At 44.5% G+C, this 22,923-nt stretch overlaps 1 protein-coding gene across 8 annotated transcripts in view; it reads left to right on the top strand.

Annotated features, from left to right (window-relative positions):
- CADPS (calcium dependent secretion activator) overlaps positions 1–22,923 on the top strand; it is a 506,306-nt gene that overhangs the window by 428,324 nt on the left and 55,059 nt on the right. For 7 of the 8 annotated variants that reach the window (XM_062200191.1, XM_062200192.1, XM_062200188.1 and 4 more), the window contains 2 exons: positions 5,070–5,144; positions 6,034–6,117. In XM_062200191.1, the coding sequence (XP_062056175.1) occupies positions 5,070–5,144; positions 6,034–6,117 (159 nt within the window). Of the gene's footprint in view, positions 1–4,186; positions 4,202–5,069; positions 5,145–6,033; positions 6,118–22,923 lie in introns of all 8 variants that reach the window. The other variant, XM_062200190.1, reaches the window with a different exon arrangement.

The following is a 22,923-nucleotide window of genomic DNA, read 5'->3' as shown; positions in this document are numbered from 1 at the left end:
TATTTTCACACACGATTACTATACAGTTTCCAGGAGACTGAATTTTATCACAACATACCTTTTGAACACTTGCTGAAGTAGAATGACCTTCACTTAAGCTTGGCATCTAGTCTTGTAGAAAAACGGTTGTCTAGTGGTTGAATCACTACATCCTATAAGCCCTACAAGCTACGCGCGCTTGGCCACGAAGCTCTCTAGTAACCTTACTGCCATCATTTAGCAAATGAAAGACTTGCCTTCAGCATACAACCTTTGAGAAGTACACAGCTTGTTACAGTTGGGAGTAAGGTTCCCCATCTTCTGGATGTGAAATTAGACAATTGTCTTTGATTTAAATATTGACATTTTTGAGGCCACCTAATGATACCTGTTTCTTTCTGGAATTTGTTTGGTAAAAGAGAAAAGGCTACATATATTTTCTTCTTGTAACTCAAAATTATTTTTAATGAAGACGATAAATGAGGTTTGTAAACATTCCTTGTTTTTCTGAAAATACTGCACTGCACATATCCTCAGACTAAATATTTTTATTAAGAGCCCATCCAACACGGCTTTGAAGCCCAACCATGCAAGAGAGATCTATGACACTTGTTCATGGTATAGTTAAATCAGAGCTGTCTGCATGACCAACTTGTGGGAAGTGAGACTCCATCTCATCTCAGAAGTTTGAGCAGCTGAGAACAGAAAGGATGAAGCCAGATACATTGTCTGAAAATGTGCTTTTCCTTTGCGTAGCCTGGCCAAGTGACAGTGACCTTGAGCAGAACTTCATTGGGGAATCATATGGAATTGGTCCCTCCTCGACTTCTCTCACTCTGTAGGCTGAGGGTATTCATCACTGACATAGAACTGAGTTGTTAAAATGAGATTGGTCAATGATGATTGAAGCATTCTGAAATCAAGAAAAAGAGGTGGAATTCTAATGTTTCTGTATAATTTGCCCCTTCCAAGCATTGGATATGAAGCTCATATTATAGATCTAGTGTCTAATTCTGGCCTCCACCTGTATTCCCAGTCCTTCAACCTGTTTTAGATTAGATAGCAGCCAGATGATAAAATCTCCAATTTTAAGATCACTTCCTGAATTTCATCACTGGGGTAATGTCTCATCTAAAGGCAGCTGTTGAAACATTTGTTAACCATACTTTTCCATCTTAAATATTTATTTTTTCATTAAAATTTGTGAAGTACCAATAGAGAAAAAATTGTGTATTAAATAGTTTCTCACTTGGTCTAGTGTGTTTTCATCTCATTTCCAAGGTCAGATGGTCTTCACAGAAAGACAACGTACACACAATCTGTTCCATGACAAGGCAAAATGTGCAGCACAGGAAGTCAAGTGGAATGATTTTCACGTAGTGATTGTGAATTTGCAGCAGTGTAGCTCATCAGACACAAAAGTTCAGTCTCCAAACTTTCAATACCATAGAAGATGGGCAGTTCCCTTGGTAGCTATCACCATGACCCAGGGCACTGAATATAATTTAGGGGTATAGATCACATTAATCTAAGAAGGTTCCAGACAGAACTGCAAAATAATGGGAAAGATCCCTCTTTGTACCCATATTAGGATGCAGATGGAATTAGATAATCAGACTGCTGTTATAAAACAGTCTAGCTGGGAAGACGGTAGTTAAAAGATGCCCCAGCGGTATCTATAGCCCTGCATGGAGCTTCACATCTGTATTCACAATCTATCCCCAGGGAAGAGGCAAAGACAGAGTACTTTCTATTGCTCCAGCAAAGCAAATTAATCAAATAGGTCTCATATGTCAGAAAAATCTTGCAAAAGAGTTTCACATATTTTGCAATTACCTGACCAGCAATTGGGGCCGTTTTAATACTGACAGGCATTACATGTGTTGCTACATGATAAGCAGGGGAATTATTATCCTACCCTCCTATCTTCCCCCAGAGTCTATTTTATTTGAGACATTGTTTACATACAGTAAAATGTATAGGTTTGAGATAAGTTTAGAGAAATGCACAGACTCCTAAACCACGATGTCCATGCATCCAGCTACACAGAATTTCTGTTTCTGAGCCATGTTGCCATACATTATTTCATCACTTGTTTTGGTGTATCTGATTTCTTTATTCATAGCAGTGACAATTGTAGCCCCATTTGCAGAACAAGGAAATGGGCCAACAGAGAATGACATCTATGTTTCCCCCTGGAAGTAAGATGCAGAAAAGTGCTACCAAAACACTTTGTTTTCTGAGTAAAACAAGAGAATTGTTCACTATAACGAAAGGGTGCTGATCATATTTGTCCCAAGTAGAAGGGAGAGACAATGGAACTATGTGGAGAGAAATTAGGGCCCTTGGGAAAATTCAAAGTGGTGAGTGTCCATAAACTGCCATGTCTCTGTAAGCCATGTACCTCCATAAGATAGGGCTCGAGGTTTTATCCCAGCTGCCAAAGGTACAGAAGTGACATCAACTCCTCTCACCAACACCCTCAATGCTTCTTGGTGTGTGGAGCAGTTGTTCTTGTGTCTAACATTTCAGCCTAGTCTTTCAGGACATTGCTTCTAATCTCAACAGTGCTTTTCTTAGCTTGTTAAACAACCCCTCGTTTAATACCTGATACTGTATTATTTGCACACATTTAGCTTTTCTGTTTGAGTGAGATCTCATAATTAATTTAATAAATGTGAATCATATATAGCAATCCAAAGAAAACCTAGTGAAGTAAGGCAGTCACATGAGTAGGGAAAGTATGTGATTCTGGATCTTAGCTCAAGACCTAAAAATGAATTTGGAGCCCTGTCAATATTCCTGAATTCTCTTGCTCTGATATCTTTCTTTGTATCTCAAGCACAGAATTCTGCAGATAATTTTTCTTGCCTTTAGCTTCAGGTTTATGCCCCAAAGGAGTAAATCCTGCCTGAGATCACACACTAGAGCCAGTGAGGGATCTGATTTATTAGGACCACACAACACCGGCTGTTGGCTTTATACCTTTTCCTCTAATCAACTAAAATGAAATTGAAGGAGATGACTAAGGAATAAGATTGTCTCTCCCTACCCCTGGCTTCCATCTGATGAACTGGGTCAGATGATATTTGAGTGCCATGATTGCTGACACCCAAATCTTTGCTTGACCTTCAAAACAAATCTATAAATCTAAGAACATGACAGCCCACAGAGGGCCTGTGCTCTGCCTTATAGACCAGCCACAAATCTCTTTGTAAGTTTTATTTTGTTTTTGATTGAAATACAATTGTATATAGGCATATTTAAGGGGGACAGTGTCATTGTGATACATTCTTACATTGTATAATTATCAAATCAGGGTAATTAGCATATCTATCACCTTACATACTTGTTTCTTTATGATGAGAGCTTTTTTTTTAGATTTTTCCCTTGTTTATTTGAGAGGTAGAGTTAACAACAGAGAGAAGGAGAGACAGAGAAGTCCTCCATCTGCTGGTTCTCTCCCTAAATGGCTGCAGCAGCCGGAGCTGGGCCAATCCTCAGCCAAGAGTCAGGAGCTTCCTCTGGGTCTCCCACATGGGTGCAGGGGCCCAAACACTTGGGTCATCTTCCACTGCTTTTCCAGGCCATAGCAGAGAACTGGATTGGAAGAGAACAGCTGGGTCTTGAACCGGCACCCATATGGGATGTCTGTGCCGCAAGCAGAGGCTTAGCACACTACGCCACAGTGTCAGCTCCGATGATGAGAATGTTTAAGAAACCTCTCTTCTGGCTATTTTGAAATGTAGAGCTAAAACTATTTATATAGGACTTGCCTCATTCCTTTTCCAAAATCAGTGTTTATATGGCCTCTTCCCATCTCATTGGTCCTGGGCAGTTGTATTATCATGTTTTGTTTGTTTTGTTTTGTGTTTTTTACAGATAAGGAAACTGAGCTAAATTTTCATATGCAACCTGACCTCTCAACTTTGCACTGGGATTTTATGCTGGTCTTCCAATTACCACAAACCTCCCCTATGACTTTAAATGAATGAACATAGTTCACATCTCTTTGCTCACTCTGAATCATTCCTTGCCTGTTATCAGAACAGTAAACAACATCACTCTGGCTTATTCTCATATGTCTTCATAGCTTTTATTTATTTAATTTATGGTTGATTTAATTTTTATTTTGTCATGTGTCCTTTGGTCCTAATTTTTATTTGCCCTATTTTTTTCTGTTCCTAATTAATCATCCTTCTGAAAGTTTGCTAAAGAGTGGGTAAGTGCATTTTCCTTTCCAAATAACAATGTTTCCCATTGTTATTTTTTGTTAAGGAAGTATGGAAGAGTTCAAATGGATACTGAAATGATCTAATAAATGTCAAGGAGCTGGCATATAATATTTTGTGTTGAAAACGCTTTTCCTTTTTCCTTGGCATTTACAGCAGATTTTTGTTTGTGTGGGGGTTTGTTTTCACAATCCTATTTAAATTTAATCGACAGCCGTGGTTAGAAAAATTGAAAAAGCTTAGCGGTGGGCTCAGTGGAGAGGCTGTAGGCTTAGGACTACTTCTCCATGGAAGGAGAAAAGGAGCGGTGACCATGAGGGTTCAGAAAAGACACTTGGCTTCACTCTGAGACCATCCCTGCAGATAAAACTGGGGAGCTCAGAGGCGCTAACCCCCAGTGCCTGAAAGTTCAGAGCAGTTTTTGTAAAATCAGTCACAGTGTCTTGGGCAAACATCCCTTTGGAAGGATTCCACACACCCCACTCCCATCCCATACAGTTTCCCAAAGGTCATCTCCTATCGCCCATATTAGTCGATTCTGGTATCTTGCCTTATAGGATCCCTGTCAATGCACTGCTAGGCTAGCATGCATGTCATTGGTACTTATGTGTATGTGCCCATGCAACACAGGCCATTTGCGAAGAACAGTAAGCTCGGTAGTATTTTTTTCTTAGGAGCCTCAGATCTGGCTTCCTCAAAGACCCAAAGTGCAAATCCTCATGGTGCTTCTGCGACTGTGGTGATAAGCTGGATCTGCAGGCCAAGCTTTATTTATAAATTGTGTTGTCTAAAAACTCTGAGACAGGCAGGGCCGTTGCCTCCCAAGCATGCTAATATTTGTCTTTCTGTGTTCTTCAGCATCAGTACCATTCAAAAATAGATGAACTAATTGAAGAAACTGTTAAAGAGATGATAACCCTCTTGGTTGCAAAGGTAACCTTCAACTTCCTGTGAAATGTTTCATTGTGAACATTATTTGTGTTATGTCGGCATTTCCATTAAAATGTGACACGTTAAAAAGTTGAGCTGAGCCCTCACATCTCTCAGGAAACAGGATCGTACATCAGCCCGCCTCGGCTCTGAAGGATTTTTCTGATGCTTGCGAGCCGTGTGAAGAGAAATTGATGAAGCGGCGTGTGGGAACTTATTAAGAATTTGTTCCCACACGTGGCACTAGGTGATGCAGGAAATGTTTGTTTTGTTTTCCAGCACTGATCAAGTTAGATTTTTAAATACAGAAAGTTAAGCGGTAATAAGGAATTCTGCCATCATGAAAACCCCTTTTCCTCTAGTTTCACATGCAGTGAGAGTCATAATAAAACATAAAAGTCAGATAAAGCTATTTCCGTCACCCTCATGAATTATAGAATTTTAACTAAGTCATGCTGAATGGGAAGGCATTTATATTTGCCAGTGCTGAACTTCTGTTTCCCCCAAATTACTGATAAAATACAAATAAAAATAGATTGGATTAAATGTAGTGCTAATATGTAACGGAAACACTGCTTTGCGCAGTTTTGGATTTTGAAAAGTGCATTTAATATTATCGCATGCTATATGCAACTCAATAATATTTTGTCACTTTGCACTTCTGTAACACTCTATATTTGCAATCACATAATAATAAAGAGAAAGCCGGATAAGTCAAATATTTCCATGTCAAGGCAGTCTCTTCCTTTCTCTGAAGGCGGGAATCAAATAATAGAATGCACAAGTGAGCACAGGGCTCAATCCGGTCTCTGTGTGCTTGGAAAAAGTGGCTCTTTACTGTTAACAATTATAGTTGGGAATAATATTGCTTTTCTTTTTGCTGTCTCTCTAGTTCGTTACGATCTTGGAGGGAGTACTGGCAAAATTATCCAGATATGACGAAGGGACTTTGTTTTCTTCTTTTCTGTCGTTTACCGTAAGTACTGAGCGACTTTCTTGCCTGGTTTTAGTGTGAGTTTGGATTTGGGTCTGGGAAAGGGTGCTGGTGTGTGATTTTGTTTTGGTTTTGTGTGGGGAGTGAACTGCAGTCAACTCAACTCGCCGTGTCTAAGCTTAACACTGAGAGAATAAGCAGGATATTCCATAGCAGCAGGGAATCCAACTCCATTCCTACTTTGGGGGAAACGTGCAATTTGTATGTACGTCTCTGTCCACAGCACGCGCGCGCACACACACACACACTTTTGTGTATGCGTACCGAGAATTTCCATCTTTGGCAAATCACTTCATGGGGGCCATCATCTCCTCCTCTGTAAATGTGGAACATTAATTTTGAACATTGCAAATAGAGACCAGGCGATCAGAGAGGGCTGCAGTTACACTTGTGTGGTCCTCACTGGCGAAGGACTGATGGAAATGGCACCAGGTTCCACCCTTGCCGGTGCTAGGTGAGCAACCCAGCCACCTGTGCCTCTGCCATTTGTGACAGCAGAGTTCTTACTGGCCCTGAGATCCACTGTTTTCCTCTGACAACGCCACCAGAAAGACAGTCGGTGTAGGACCTTCTGCCTTTGGTTCTTTAAAACAGCCTTGCTGTCTGGGGAATCTCCCATAGAGTAAATGCCGAGAGAGGGCCCAGCAAAGGGTAGTGGGCAGCACATCGTTGTTGGGGTCCAACAGAGCCAAGTTCAAATCCCATGATCATTATTAAGCAGCTGTGTGACCTTGAGCAGGTGTCTCACCCTCTCCGAGCCTGTTTTCCCACCTGTAAGGAAATATAAGGTGGACAATGTCTTCGATAAGGAACAAGAAGAGTAAACAAGGTGAAAGTTTAGCATAGCCCTAGCACAGGGTGAGCTTCAAGAAAGGTGACTATCATAACAAAAGCTGGCAACTGTGATTAGTAAGCATTGCAAACATACATGCTCACAGTTCATTTCTGAATAGACCCTGCATTGGTGTTCCCTTAGTCCAGATGGTAGTCTTCCTGGGAATTACAGACAGAAGACTCTGGAAGCTCGCTCTATATAGCATATGTGCATGCATGTGTCCGGCAGGTTTTGATAGGCAGCTGTGACCTCCCCAACTATCAGGATTGAACTCAGTCCCAGAAGAGTGATGATCTCAGCCCCTGGAATTCATTGGCGTAGCTGGGGTGGGGAAGAAGGGTAACAGGAATTCCGTTGAGTTTTGCTCTGGCGAGCCACCCATAAAAGCAAAGCTGCCTGACCCACTCCCTTGACAAACACAGAAACTGAGGCCCAGAGAGAGGGAGTGATTTGCCTGAGGTCACACAGCAGTGGGCAGAGTGGGGACAGGATCCCAAGTCTCCTACCAGCTCCCGCCCCCCCCCCCCCCCCCCCGCCCAAACACTCTTAAGTGGCTTGCTGGAGAGAGTGGGATTCGGTTGGCAGGTGCCTGGCACTAGAAGGCAGATGGGCAGATGAGTGGAGAAGGCTTACAAGGAAGGCTCCAGGGCACACAGGTGGGAAATATTAGACACCACTTCATGCAAATGGTGCAAAGAGAACCAAGTGCATTTCTGGAAAATACTCCCCTGAGAGGCACAGGCGACAGCGTGGTCGCTGAACCCGCATTGTGCACGCTCTTTTGACTGCATTGGATTTGAACCTGGGAGAACCAGGATGAGCCTTGTGCTGCTCAGGGAGCAGACTTTAATCCATCCACAATTACCGACCCACAGAGAGGACCAGTGCAAGGTGGCCCTGCACAGGGATGTTGAGAGCAAGGTACCCAGGAGAGTCTTGCAAGAGGATTCGCGACAAAGAGCCCCGTGCATCCCCCGCAGAAGTTTTCAAGTTGCAATTCCTATCCCTTCCTCTCCCTTTTCTGAGACATTTTGCAGCCTCACAGCCTGCCTAGCAGAGACAGCAGAGTGCAGAACACTTGGGTGCCTGTGGCTGGGCCTGTAACTTCCCTTCTTAGTGACGCTTCTCCCACACACTTGGCCACCCCGAGGCCAGAAGCACCCACTTATCATTTGCAGCCCGTCTTGGCATCTCCTGCCAGGATGCCAGTATTAGAGATGGCAGGAATATCTCCACACATGGAGTCTGAGCTCCTGCCCAGATTTCAAAGGGCCTCCGAAGGCTTTCGTGTTAATCTCCCTGGGAGTGGAGCACAGGTGGAATAGGTGAGCCAGGGCAGCAGGTGTCACAGAATCAGCCAGGGAGCAAAGAGAGCAGCAGCCGGGGATTCCTAGGACCCTGGTCAAAGGTAGAAGGAGAGTGTGGCCTCTCTGGCATGATCTCCTTCCCTGCGCTCCCATTTCTAATTCCACACTTCAAGTATTACTGTGCACGTACCACGTGCCCACCTCAGCAGGGCTGCCAAGTACGAGCCGTGTGCTCTGCCCCCCAAAAAGCTGACAAGGACCGACAAATACGCCACCCTTTCCCCCTCTTTCTCCTGCTCGGCGCCTCCTTTCCTGGGTGGGCTTGATTACATGGTCCAAGCCAGACATTTTGGAAACGTCTGCAGTGGCACAGAGCAGGCAGGAATATTTATTTCTCGTCTCCATCTGCATTGCTTCCTCTCTTGGAGAGGAGTCGGGGGGAGGAGGGAGGCGGAGATGTGGCTTCTTCGTGCCAGCCCAAGAGGCGCCCAAGCACAGCCCCCTCTTCCCGGCTCAGCAGCCGCAGCAGCAGTCGCAGCCTGGGATTTATGGAGGCAGGCGCCTTTCGAACTTTTGAAAGATCAGCCCAGTTGGAAGATGCGATTAGCAACTATCCGCCCATTCCCCTTGACTGCAAGATGTGCTTTTGTGGGGGATGCCTGTTTGGAAAGGTCCCTGCCTCGCGGGTAGCCTCGTGCTGTTCTCTTAGGGGTCCAGGAAGCAGGGTAAGCAGGTCTCCAGATCCTTCTCTCAGAAAGGTAAAGGGCTTTCATTTGTGCTGGGCCGTGCTGACAACCGTGCTGCTTCTGGAATTCATTCATTCACCCACTCACTCGTTCAGCCAGCAACTATTTTTTAAAGGTTTATTTATTTGAAATGCAGAGTTACATAATGTATAGAGGGGAAAGAGAGAGCGAGCAATATGAGAGGAGGGAAGGAGGGAGGAAAGGAGAAAGAATGAGAGAGAGAGAGAGAGAGAGAGAGAGAGAGAATCTTCCATTCACCAATTCAATCCCCAAATGGCTGCAACAACCAGGGCTGAGCCAGGTGAAAGCCAAGAGCCTAGACCCCTATCTGAGTCTCGCACATGCGTGGCAGGGCCCCAAGTACCTGGGCCGTCCAACACATCTTGCTTCCCCACGTGCATTATCAGAGAGCTAATGCAGTTGAGCAACTGGTACTCAAACTGGCACTGGAATGCCAGTGTCACAGATTCCAGCTTAACTGTTGTGCCACAGTGCTGGCACCTGAGTGAGTCTTGAGAGTTAGTGGATATAGCCCCCCCCCCCCCCAAAAAAAAAAAGCCATCTTGAGTAGGGAAACCTGAGATGGGGAGTTCTGCCCTTTATCAAGGAGCTGTGTGACCTGGAAGAAGCAGCCACAGCTTGGGGCTTTATTTCCTTCACTGCAGTATAACCGTGGTTACATGAAAGGTATTCAGAAGTTGACAGGAAGTGTAAGAGCTACAGTTCTCAATCCTTAAGCACTCACTAGGCGCCTGGCACAGAGCGAAGTGCTTTACACGTGCTTTTCCTGGTGCATTCCCAGAGCAATCCCATTCTAACAACAAACGATGAAACTCAGGCTCGCAGAGGTCAAGCCCCCAGCTCCACCTAAACTGTGGAGCCCAGCAGAGGCATGAAGATGTAGCATAGCTCCACCTGCACCTCAAAGCAGAGGATAATTAGATCCGGTCCTCTGACACTCTGGAATTCACCCAGGCTCCTCCCTTCCAACAAGTCCTTTTGAAGGAGTCTCCACATGTGGTTGAAGCCACTCAAAGTAATGACACAAAGCTCATTTTAGGGTCGTTGAGAGCCCTAAAGCTGCAGTCCATCCATTCCTCTCTGCCTCAGGCTACCCTGCTCACCTTGTGTTCCTTATGCCAGCATTCAGGTGTTTTGCCACTTAGAAAATGAAAAAAGTGGACAGGCTTCATGCTGCTAGAGTCTGTGACGAGGGCTGGAATTGGTTTCACCCAGCAGCATCAGCTGTTTAGTGCAGAGCTCTTGATGTCCTGCCTTACAGTGAGACTGTCATCTTGGGCAAAGGCAGAAGCGTGCCAAGGGAATTCACTTCTCTCCCCAGAACATTTTGATCAGGAAACACTGTGAATTTTAGAGGAGCATGAGTGTTCATAAGAGTGTATTAGCATCTTCTTTCACACTGTTTACTTTTTGCTTTGGTCCTGGGGACTTCCCAGGCTAGGACAGGCCACCTTTTACTGCGTGACTGGACACTGGGTGATGTTAGCCTGTCCCCGAGAGGTAACATCATCAAATTATCAGCTGCCAACTTCAGGTGGTTTGAGTCAGTGGGTTTCTACATTTCAGAGTTGAGGTACCTGCCATGGGTAGAAGCACCACCCATAGTGGTAGAAGATCACCATTTATTGAACACATACTATGTGCCAGGCTGTGCTAAGTAATTGACAGGCATTTCCCACTTGATCCTCTTAATTACTCCATCCAGTAGGCTCCATTATTATCCCCGTCTTACAGATAAGGGATGTTGAATAATTGTCCAAAGTCACAGAACAACTCCCTTATTAGGACCAGAATGTTATTCCCCACAGAAGCACCGAAAGCTGTAAACAAAGTCAGCTGGCAGTGTTTCCAGGAACCCACCACTGATGGATATCATTCCTAAAGGGAAAGAGTCATCTATTTTTCACATCTCGCCAACAAAATGGTCTTTAAAATCGCTTATCCATTTGCCAATCTGCAACAGTACCAAAGTAATGGACACTCAAAATTCCCCTACTTCATGCTTCAGTTTTGTTAGTCCTTCATTTGATACATATTTGTTGAGCACCTACTGCATCCTAGACACTGAGGATTTAGCGTTGAGTAAAAGTGACAATACCTTACACTGGACATTTGCTTGAGGGAAATAAGATCTCAACAAGTACTTTAGAAGCCTGGTAATTATTCAGAGAGGGAGAAGTAGCCAATCCGATAGAGTTGTAGACCAAGAGACCCAATGGCATCTGGGAGGTCATGGGAGGAAATGACACTTGAGCTGAGATCTAAAGAATACGTGGAATTGTGCCTGGCAAAGAAAAAATCTAAGAATATTCCAAGGTATCAAGACCTGGAGGAGGAAGGGAACATGTGAGAGATGCATTCTGGGAACTGGAAGTTCTCTGTGAGTCGAGGAGAGGCCAGAGCAGAAGGAAGGAATGTCAGGGACAGGGTTCAGGAGCTATGCAGATGCCTGATTGTAAAGGGACTTGCCCACCATTGCTTCCCCGGGAAAAGTCGAGAGGCGTCACAGTCAAGTTCTCGTAACTCCCTGTTAGAAGCCAGTGCTGGATTTGTGAACTTTTAGTGTGGCAGCTGTCATCCACCTCTAGAAGGTGGCTCAGTAAGCTGCCGCTTTCTTCTGATGCATTGTGTTCACATTGCCCAACAAAAACACCCTGCCCTAAAAAGTTAGAGAACTGCAGAGCGTTCATCTCCCCTGCCTTCTGCTGGTGTCCTTCGTTGGCTGCTCTCCAGTGTTTCAGATCGTGGGGTCTGTGACAGATCATTTTATCTGCCTAGTAGGACATCCTCGTCTCCAGTGGATGCCTTGAAAATGCAGGTGACAATTAGCATACCTGCCATCCAGAGCAGCCTTTCAGATGCATTAGAGAAGAAAGAGAAGCCCCCTATGTTTCTTATTTCCCTTAATGCTCTTCAGTAGACAGCTGGATGCCATTCAAAGCCAGTCTTTCCTCAGCCTCCGAGGTGCTGAGAGACCAGGTCACCGAAGTGCCGACTATGAAAGAAATACCTAATGAACATGTACATAACTTCAAACAAGAAATAATTGTTGCGAAACAAGTTACAGAGTCTGCCCTGACCTCCAAACCACATGCCGTAGGAAGCTTATTACCCAAAAATTAGAGAGTGGTGACTGTAAAGCCCAAACTACCAGAAATGTGGACAGGCTGCTGACCAGTTCTGAGCCTCAGTGTCTGGGTCTGCAGAATGGGAATACTGGTGATTCACTCAGAAAGCCGTTAGGATAATTAGAGATGAAGTAAGCAATAAGTTTTGTGTTGCCCCTGGTGTGTGATAGGAGTTCTATAGATGGCCCTTCTTAGGCTGATCATCAAGTTAAAACTGTAAGAAGGGGAAGGCACTTGTTCTAGTGGTTAGGAGACCTGTCAGAGGGGCCACATCCCTCTCTAGGGTGCCCTGGCTTGGTTCCCAGCTCCAGATTCTGATTCCAGCTTCTTGCCAGTTCAGACCCTGGGAGGCAGCAGGTAATGGCCCCCGTAAGTGGATCCCTGCCGCCCACTTGGGAGACCTGGATTGAGTTCCTAGCTCCCAAAAATGGCTTGGCCTACTTCTGACCATTGCAGGCATTTGGGCAATAAACTAACAGATGGGAGTTCTGTTTATCTTTCTTTCTGCCTCTCATATGAAAGAGAAAAAAAAAGAAAGGAAAAACCATAAGAAGGTTGAAATAGCCTCAGTACAGTGAACCTAACATTCATCACCTGTTTAGTCTTAACATAGCAATCATTTCTTCTATAAGCAAACCAAACTCATTTCCATAACACAATCAGCCAAACACTTAGGACTTACTTATTTGTGAAAACAGATTTATCAGTGATATTTTTCATTATGTCTAGAGTATTGTTAGGATTTTGTGTTTTATTTTGAATCTTCAAAAATTGTTCATTCATGCAGGATGTCTCGAATACTTCTATATTAATCATAATGCAGAGCCCATTGATATTAAATATCCCATTTTCCAAGCATGACCCCTGGACTTAGTTTACTGATCAATAAAATGGGAATAATAATGAGACTTACACTATGTGTTGGTGTGGTTAGAAATAAATGAGAAATTGTTAAAGATACAAAATAGGGCAAGCATTTAATATGTATGAGATGTTGTTGTTATTAGTGTGATTATATCACTGAGTACAGAATATTAGAATCAGTTATTACTCTCCCTTTTTTAAATAATTTGTTCTTTTATTTGAAATAGACACAGAGAAAAAGGAGAGGCAGAGAAAGAGAGATATCTTCCACCCACTGGTGCACTCCCTAGATGGGCTCTGGGTTGAAGCCAGGAGCTTCATCTAGGCCTCCCACATGCATACAGGGGCCTAAGCACTTGGGCCATCTTCCACTGCCATCCCATGCCATTAGCAGGGAGCTGGATTGGAAATAGAGCAGCCCGGACTCCAAGGGATGCCCATGTGGGATGCCAGCATTGCAGGTGGCCCCTTAACCCACTGCACCACCATGCCAGCCCCAGCCACCATGTTGTAAATGACCACTTAGGTAAAGTACTACGCTTGGAATTGCAGATAGGACACTCTGTGGAGTGCACCCCAGGCAAGGAACTTTGGAGATGTTTTCTCAGCCAGTGTTTCCAGTGAGGAGCTGGAGTCCACCCTGCTCTCCTCCCTCCTGCTAGTGGGAGCCAGTTCTCTGTGTCTCTTCTTTTCTCCACATTTAGTTTTGTCATATTGGTAGCCTGAAGCTGACCACGGTGGGGGTGTTTGCAGTGCAGAAATTGGCAAGCACTACCAAATAGGGAATTTTTTTTTTTTTTTGAGAGCCTTCTGACCCACATACCACCGAGTAGTTCCTAAGCATGGGGTGAATATCACACAGTACTTGAGATGCTGTAGTGTTAGATATTAGAAAAACTCAGCACTATAGCAGTCACAGTGTGGGAAGGGCATTCCCTTTCCACTTCTCCTTTCACCCTTAAAGTAAGGCGAATACGTCCATCGAATGTCCATGTGTCTTGTGTCTTTCACACTTCTCTTTTTTTTGTTCTTTTCTTTTCTTTTCTTTTCTTTTCTTTCTTTCTTTCTTTCTTTCTTGACAGATTTAGACAGTGAGTGAGAGAGAGAGAGAGAGAGAGAGAGAGAGAGAAAGGTCTTCCTTCCGTTGGTTTACCCCCCAAATGGCCGCTACAGCCGGCACTGCTACAGCCGGCACTGCACTGATCCAAAGCCAGGAGCCAGGTGCTTCCTCCTCGTCTCCCATGCGGGTGCAGGGCCCAAGCACCTGGGCCATCCTCCACTGCCTTCCTGGGCCACAGCAGAGAGCTGGACTGGAAGAGGAGCAACTGGGACAGAATCCGGCGCCCCAACTGGGACTAGAACCTGGGGTACTGGCGCTGCAGGCAGAGGATTAGCCAAGTCAGCCTTTCACACTTCTCTAAAAATCTCAAATTTTCTTGTGTAAGAGAAGGAAAAGAGGCAGAGTGTGGTGTAGGGAGAAGGTATCTCCGCCTCAGCGTTCTCAGTAGCACTGCATCTACCTAGAACTTAACAATTTTTTTTGGTACATTTCTTTTTCACCCTTACTTTGTGTTATTGAGGAAGACACTGATTTTGCATTTCTACCAGGGATGTGTTTCCTTTTATAAATAAACATGTGTGCCAACTCAGAAAATAACATTAAGTAAATCCAAGAGTAGAACCAATGGCACATGGCTGGTAGCCTGGATCAGGAAAGCAGAAGGACTTGATGGGCAAGTTCGGGAGGTCCCAAAGAACATTCCTAGTCAGTAGCAACAACCCAGCCCCAAGGCCATGTGGGCATCGAGGACACAGCACATGGCCCTGGTCCTCTTCAAGGTGGCAGTCTGTCTGCCTTCTTAGTGTTGAGAGATGTTCAAAAGGCAAAGCAAAACCCAAAAATGCCAGAGGCAGGCAGAGGAGAGGCCCCTACTTAGAATCAACACAGATCAGCCTTCATGCCTGCTTGGAGATGGTACAAAATTAACACTGGCCAGTTGGCACTTCTCAGTTCCTCCTACAATGAGAGTCTGTCACCTAAAAACACAATATGGACAAGCAGGGCCACGGAGAAGGGAAACCCGAGTCCAGGGACCCTGTTCACATGGCTGCTTCGTGACACTGGGTCCTCTTAAAAGTCAGGTCGGCCTCCCTGAGCCTCCGTTCCCCTCTGAGTAAGTGGCGATAATTACAGTGGCACTGTTGTGAGGTTAATTACTTCTACATTGCTTGGTCTCCTGCCTGACCAAGAGTAAGCATCCATCCTCTGTTTAGTCTCAGCAACCCTGGAAGGAGGGGGGTTTGGGGGCACTCTTGAGCCTTGCAAAAAATCCTCTCTGGGAATGAAGGCTTGGGACAGAGAAGAGGAAAATTGGAAGGAAAAACAGGTCTACTTCAGTGGGGCATCTGTTCGGAAGCCCCAGGAGGGACGAGAAATGAGAACATAGACTTCCTGGATCTAGCGTCGGAGCACAGTACCCTGAGCAACAGGAGTCGAGAACAATTCTCATCATTAATGAGGCAGCGGCTCCTAATCGGTGCATGCAACAGAATGCTTTTGCCTAATAGAGATCATTTCCCTGCCTCTCGCCCAACTCCCCGGCAGTGCCAGCAGCCCTTTGTTTAATGAAAGGTAGAGACTTTGAGTAGTGTGGTGGGGTGGGCTGTAGGAGGCATTATTACCCTCATTACTATGATAATGGTTTAATCACAATCAATATTTATGAACATGCACAGAAGCCACGCAATCACCCAGCAGCCCCGCAACTCGGGTTTTGCATGCTGTCGGCTAAGGACACTGGAGCTCTCCAATGGTTCTTAGGGCATTTCTGAGCACGCGTGATGATGGTGTAGTTATGCAGGAGTTTATGAGGGCTTATTTGTGGGATATGAATATTGAAATACTTTTTGCTTTGCAACGCACTTCGATAGTGATTGTCAGGGTTTCACTTTCAGGCCTGGGTAGACTATCTCATGGGAAAGGGAGGATGATAAAGGGAGGATGATCCTAGGCAGCAAGCAGCTATGGTAAAGAGTCCTTTGTAGTAGGAACCTCACTGGAGCTCAAATCTTAGCTTTACCACTTAGCTGTGTGCTTTGGAGAAAGCACCTTAACTACCCTGAACCCAGTTTTTTCCTTTGGAAAGTGAGGCGAAAATTTCTCCCAAGAATTAAGTGAGACAGTGTAATGTAGGCATTCAATCATTGGTAAATAAATCCATGTTTCTATACATGTCTCTGTATGAGTTATAAGCTATTTCAATTTTATTGATGAGAAAACTGAGCAATTGTTTTTCCCAAGGTCACATACCCAGTAATTGAAAAAGCAGGTGTAAGAGACAGAACTTCACCAATATTCTCTTTTTTGCTCTTGGCAATTTTTTCACCACCAGTTCCAATTATAGGCAACTTATTTTTAAACATTTCAATGTTTAACTCTTTTCTCTCAAATGTGATCTCAATTTTGAAAACTGGCGATCATTTTTCTGAGCCATGGACATCTGGCGAATGACTCAGTAGGAAATTTTGGTGTCACAGCTCCTACATCTGTAAAAACGACATTTATAAACTCTGACCTTCCTAAAAAACAGAGGGAAGATGGACAAGGCTCCATGGAGTGTTTAGCTCAGAGCTTACCTGGACCTAGCTCTGCACCACTGGCCAGCATGCCCTTGATCTTGGCAGGGAAAGAAGGCATTTCAGGCTCTCTGGTGACAGCGTGCTGGGAACATACTTCCAGGCTTGTGTTTTTCTCTAGTCCTCAGAAAGTGCTGGAAGGGGCTTTAGCTGTCATTGTCACTTGGCCTCAAGCAGGAGCCACTGAGGTTTGCTCAATTGCTCACCCGCACACACAGTCCTAGTACATCCACCCACTCATACATTCTGTCGCACCCAAGCAGTCGGTCCCTCAGTTGGCACTTAGAATTTATTCATCTTCCCAAGATGCACATAGAGCATCTAGATTATGTGCTGGGTGGGGTGAGGGGTGGGGGTGGCAGGTGGGGGGAGGGGCTCCTTAAGGTTTTGCTTTGCTTTTTTTGAGGGCGTATCTCTAAACCATGGTTTCACAACCTAAGTCCTTGAGGAAATCACCCTAGGTGATTTCCCACAAAATGCCTTTCTTCCCTAGAGCTTGAAAATTCCATCGTATGTTTCATTCTTTTTTTAACAGTTTTTTTTTTTAACGGAAGTAATGCAAGGCTAAAAGATGAAACAGTACAGAAACACTCATAACTCTTTATAAAGTAACTGTTCTCTGTCCTACCCCTTTCAACCTTCAATCCCTTCCCTCAGTAGGGACACTTTAAGCAAATTTTATCCCCTTATAAATACTTTTTTTACATTGGTGTTTCTTTCTTTTAAAAAGAAAAGATTTATTTATTTGAAAGAGTTACAGAGAGAGGAGAGGCAGAGAGAGAGGTCTTTCATCTGCTGGTTCACTCTCCAATTAGCCGCAATGGCCGGAGCTGCGCCAATCCAAAGCCAGGAGCCAAGAGCTTCCTCCAGGTCTTCCCTTGCTGGTGCAGTGGCCCAAGGACTTGGGCCATCTTCTACTGTTCTCCCAGGCCATAGCAGAGAGCTAGATAGGAAGTGAAGCAGCTGGGACTTGAACCGGAGCCCATATGGGATGCCACTGCAGGTGGAGGCTTAACCTGCTACTCCACAGGTCCAGTCATTGCTGTTTCTTGATTGGTCAGCCCCACCGTAATTAATAGAATTGTCGCTCACTTTCCCATTTTCCACCTCCTTCACCTCTACCCTCCTCATGCTACCATTTTATCAGTGTTGTTACTTCTTTCTTAGTACCTTTAGAACTTGAAATTATGCCCACCCACCTTTATTTTTTGTTGTACCCACAGGAGGAGATTCTTGGCACCCATAGCCTTTCCATTCCCATGTTTCTTCCTCCAAATAATTTCATGTTCTAATAGGGGAGTTGAACCACATACTTTTTCATTCCTATCATTCAAAAACATAGTAGCCTGTGTTGATGAATATCTGGAGTCTAGACTAGCACTTTTCTAGAACTTTCTGCAGTGATGAAAATAGCATAGATCTGAGCTTTCTGGAACAGTAGCCACTAGGTACAGTGACTCTGAAGCCACTGACCTGTAGCTAGCAAAAGAAAAAAAATTGAATCTTTCACTGTATTTGAAAAATTCACTCAAATGTGAATAGCCACGTGTAGCTGTTAGGGAGAACAGGGTCAGACCAACCTTAATGCAGAAGTTCAGTTAACTAGAACAGTCTGGTTTTCCCAGCACAAGTGATAAAAAGAGTTGACACATCGTTCTTACTATGCCCCATGACTGTTCTAAGAACTCAGTAAATAAATCAACAACCTTATGAAGAATTCCATTTTCACTATTTTACAAATGAGGAAATGGAGGCACGGAAAGATTGAGTAACTTGTCTAGTAACTGGTAAAATTTGAATTCACCCCCTAGGTATTCAGGTCCAGAGACTCACTTCCCTATACTGTCTCTAATCCCTATTAGAAATCTCATATCCATTTTCAGATACTTCCAACCTATGGGGCGATAACGTAGGCACAGATTCTCCCCTGTTCTTGCCCTGAGCGGTGCTTATCACAGAGGCTGTATACATCTGGATGTCATACTTGCCCACTCTGTTTTCACCATAAAGGATAGCATGGAGCAAAGATACAGGCAAATGCAGGGATTCTGGGAAAATTAGCAGAGGGGCTTTAATGGTCAGAAATGGAAAGGTTGCTGCTTTGGACAGGCATGTCTCACTGTAGTAGGACAATAGCCAGCGTGTCCCCAGAGCTTGCTGTGTGCCTGTATTCTGCTTTATTGCATCATCTTCATCAATCCCCGTAACAGCCCAAAAGGTACAGATGAGGAGCCTGCAGTGAGAGGGTTGCTAAGAATAGTAAGTGAGGTGGATCACAAGAAGCCCCTAAATCAGTGCCGGGCAGTGGGTAGATGCACCACACATGCTGCCTCTTGTTAATCCTTTCATCTCTTTGCCAAGTCTCCCCATGGCTCCGTGCTACATTGTCTGGTACCCGTGGAAAGAGTTTTGTTTATCTCTATTTTTTTTTTTTGTTCTTTGCCTGTCACTATAGTTTTTCCTGGAGCCTCATTATTTCCAGAACTCTTATTAATATTAAGATATTAATAGCCTTCCTTTTTCTGCTAGAGTATTTATAACCTTTTCAAGGTGTGGGTACTGTCTCCAGTTGTACATTCAACCCTAGAACCTGAGGTGTCCACCACGTGAGAATCACGGACCTTTTTTTTAATTTGGAAGGAATCTAAGGAGAAAACAATTAACCTGGCCCCTGTTATAATAGAGAAGGAATTGAGGCCAATGGGGTAGGCAGCTAGCCAAAGTCAATCAGCTGGTTAATGGTCAAAATAGAATTAGAAATTCACATTTTCTGATTCTTTCCCCACACCCCACTCTCTCCCGCTTCAGTCATTTCCTAATCCAGAAGTGAGACAACCTCTCCTGCCAAGGGCCAGAGAGTAAATGTTTTTGACTTTGTAAGCTGCATGTCACAGTTGCTCAGCTTTGCCCTTACACCACAAAAGTGTCATGGCCAATAGGTAAACAGACATGACTGTATTCCAATAAAACTTTATTTGTGGGCGCTGACATGTCAATGTCATGCAAGTTTCACATGTCAGGAAACAGTCTTACTTTGATTCTTCTTTCAACCGCTCAAAGACCATTCTTAGCTCATGGTTTGTATAAAACTGGACAGCCAAATGGATTTGACTCACAGGCTATAGTCTGCTGACCCTGCCTCTTGTCTATAAACTGATGAGATGTACTTGGGGCAGTCAACTCCTAGCCAACCATGAATGAACTAAGCCCTAGTAATAATATCATCTAGTGTTTTTTGAGCTCTTACTGTGGTCCAGGCTCTGTGTTGAGTACTTTACAGGGCATCAATCTGTTAAGCCTCACAAGAACTCTCAGAATACTTTTGTTATTCTCCCTTTACAGAGATGATGATAGAAATTATGAGGGCTTAACTGATATTTTTCTGTGGCCAGGAGACCTAGGAACACCCAAATCCTGCCCTAGACCATTAGCAACCTCCTCATGACAACCTCCAGGGAAATATATGCAAAGGAGAGAATAGGGGTAATCTGACACATAGTGACCCCTTTTTGAAAGTCTTTGTTATCTATTGCTGCAATTCCAAAATTAGTGGCTTAAAGCATTCGTTTCATTTTGCTGACAATTGGAAATTGGAAAGAGCTGAGCCAGGAACTTCCTTGGCTCCATGTGGCATTCATTGGGTTCCCCCAATTGACTGCACTCAAGTAGGTGGCTGAGCTGGACAGAGACTGATGTCTGATACCTTGGTGTTTCTCCTATGTGGCTTCCATTTCTCCTATGGAGTCTCATCCTTCTGGGCTTCTCCCTTTGGAGAAGTCTGAGTTTTGGCAGAATGGTAGGCTTAGGGTAGTGACAATTAAGTAGCCAGCTTGTGAGTGTAAGGAAGTGAAAGCTGCTGACCCTTTTCAAGACTGGGCTCAGAACTGGCCTGGCATCACTTCCATCATATTCTGCTGATCAGAGAAGTCACAGGCTAGCCCAGACTCAAGGGTGATGGAAGAATAGACTCCACTTACTCGGAGGGCATAGCATGCACATGCAGGGAGCAAAAGAATGCAGAAGAAGCATCTCTGAATGCAGGCTGTCACATTGTGAACTGGGCTTCCAGTCTACATTCTGTCACAGAGAACACGGATGCTACCCTGGTCTCCAGATTTCTAAGAGGTTATACTTGGGGCTGGCACTGTGGCATACTGAGCAAAAGCTACTGCTTGCAACACTGGCACCCCCCATGAGCATGGGTTTGACTCCTGGCTGCTTGTGATCCAGCTCACTGCTAATGCACCTGGGAAAGCAGCGGAAGATGGCTCAAGTGCTTGGGCTCCTGCACCCATGTGTGAGACCTGGATGAAGCTCCTGGCTCCTGGCTTTGGCCTGGCCCACCCCTGGCCATTGTAGCCTTTTGGGGGAGTGAACCAGTAGATCGAAGATAAATCAATCAATCTCTCTCTCTCTTTCTCTCTCTCTCTCTCTCTCTCTCTCTCTATATATATATATATATATATATATATATATTATATATATATATATTATAACTCTGCATTTCAAATAAATAAGTAAATCTAGAAAAGAGAGAGAGAGTTTGGGCAAAAAGAACCAGGGAAGACAGAAGGCAGAGAAAGAGGACCTGTATCATTTGTATCACGCCAACATATAAGAAGGGAAGCAGGATGTCTGGGCCTTTGGCTGCAGAATGCATCCCATGCTGTCCTCTGAAGCATTCTAATCATGAGACAGAAACATCACACCAATTGTGACCCCACCCACCAGCAACCACAGCCCAGCCACCACCCTGAAACCTGACCAATCGAATCAGCCCCTTTGGAAGTTGGGGGTAGGGGTGGGGGAGAGGGAATATACAAATAATGGTCAACACTAATTGGATACATACTGTGTTCGTGGCCCTATGCAAAGACTTTTACATATACCAACTACTGTAATCCTTTACATGCACAAAGACTTCATGTAGGCCACTTGCTTAGAATAGTATCCTGTGCATGGGAAACCCTTAAGACAACTGTTAGTTTTTTAAATTAGAAATTCATAGAACCACCCTATGAGGAGGTACTTGTGTTACCATCAGTATCTCCTTGTTCTGTGGGGGAAGCTAGAGAGAGTCATCACCTGGCCCACACAGAACCAGCTGCCTGCCCATGCACCTGACTCGACTCCAACTCTTACAACCTCCACTGTACTACCCAGGGTGTGTAAGAACAACAGACCCTTTAAGCTCTTCTCAGAGAGGAAATAAATACCAATTCCTTTTAAATTGATAGTGCCTACTCGCACTTTGCATAGTTGTCCTTTAAGAGTGCCATTGCACAAACATCACCCCCAGGAACCTCTGAGAACCTCTACCTGTGCCCTGACTTAAGAGCACCATACTCCGCAGTTCATTTAAGCAACCCATTTTTATTGAGCCACTAGTAGATACCAGACAATGTAGACACCAATTAAAGAAACATAAGCTCGTATTCCTCATATGGCCTGCTTTCTAGATGTCAGGATGATGACATGTAAATAATAATGGAACTGATAAGAGAGGAAATTATTTTAGGGATGGTGGTGCCACAGGGTAGTATTTTTACATACTGAGCGGTCTTGTCTCCTACACACGCATGCGCACCTGCACCCCTAAGGCCACCTGAGTTAGGAAAGTAGAGGAAGAAGCAGAGTAGCATCCTTAGCCTTGCAGCAGAAATTTCCAAGGCCAAACACTGAAGGAAACCTTGCCCTTTGAAATCGTGGTACGCTCTGCTATTTGCAGGCAAGGGCAAGAGAAATCAACTGAGAACCCTTGCAAGGTCAGACAGGTGGGGTGGAGTCTGCGTGTGCAGAGAATAAATCATTTCCTGGGTTTTTTCTTTTTTACCAGACTGTGGGGAGAAAGGAGAGCCCAGGCAGTCACTAATGCAGTGGTATCTGTTCAGACTTCTTTTTTCCTTCCATCTTTGAGTCTTACCCACCAGATTTCTGTTTGCAAAAAGGGCCTAATCCACTTTTTTTTTGTCTGTGCATTGATTTAATAGTATCAAACCCTGAGGTCCTCGTGGTCTGCACCTGGGTTGCTTTTTTCCCTAATGAAGCAAGAGAAGTGGTTTAAGCCCCTGCCGCGCTCCCTATCAAAGCTACACAATGATTAACTCAGGTCCCCTTATTAGGACCAGGCAGAAGAAAATCCCTTAGTCATCAGCATTGTGAAAATCCCAGAATGGTGAATGTTCAATGAAAAGATTACCTTGGGCACCTGAAAAATAATGGAAGAGCTCAATAGAGAAACCATTAAGCCT

The sequence above is a fragment of the Lepus europaeus genome, chromosome 9 (genome assembly GCF_033115175.1).
Source record: "Lepus europaeus isolate LE1 chromosome 9, mLepTim1.pri, whole genome shotgun sequence".
NCBI classification, from domain to species: domain Eukaryota; kingdom Metazoa; phylum Chordata; class Mammalia; order Lagomorpha; family Leporidae; genus Lepus; species Lepus europaeus.
This window is presented reverse-complemented; position numbering and strand designations above follow the sequence as displayed.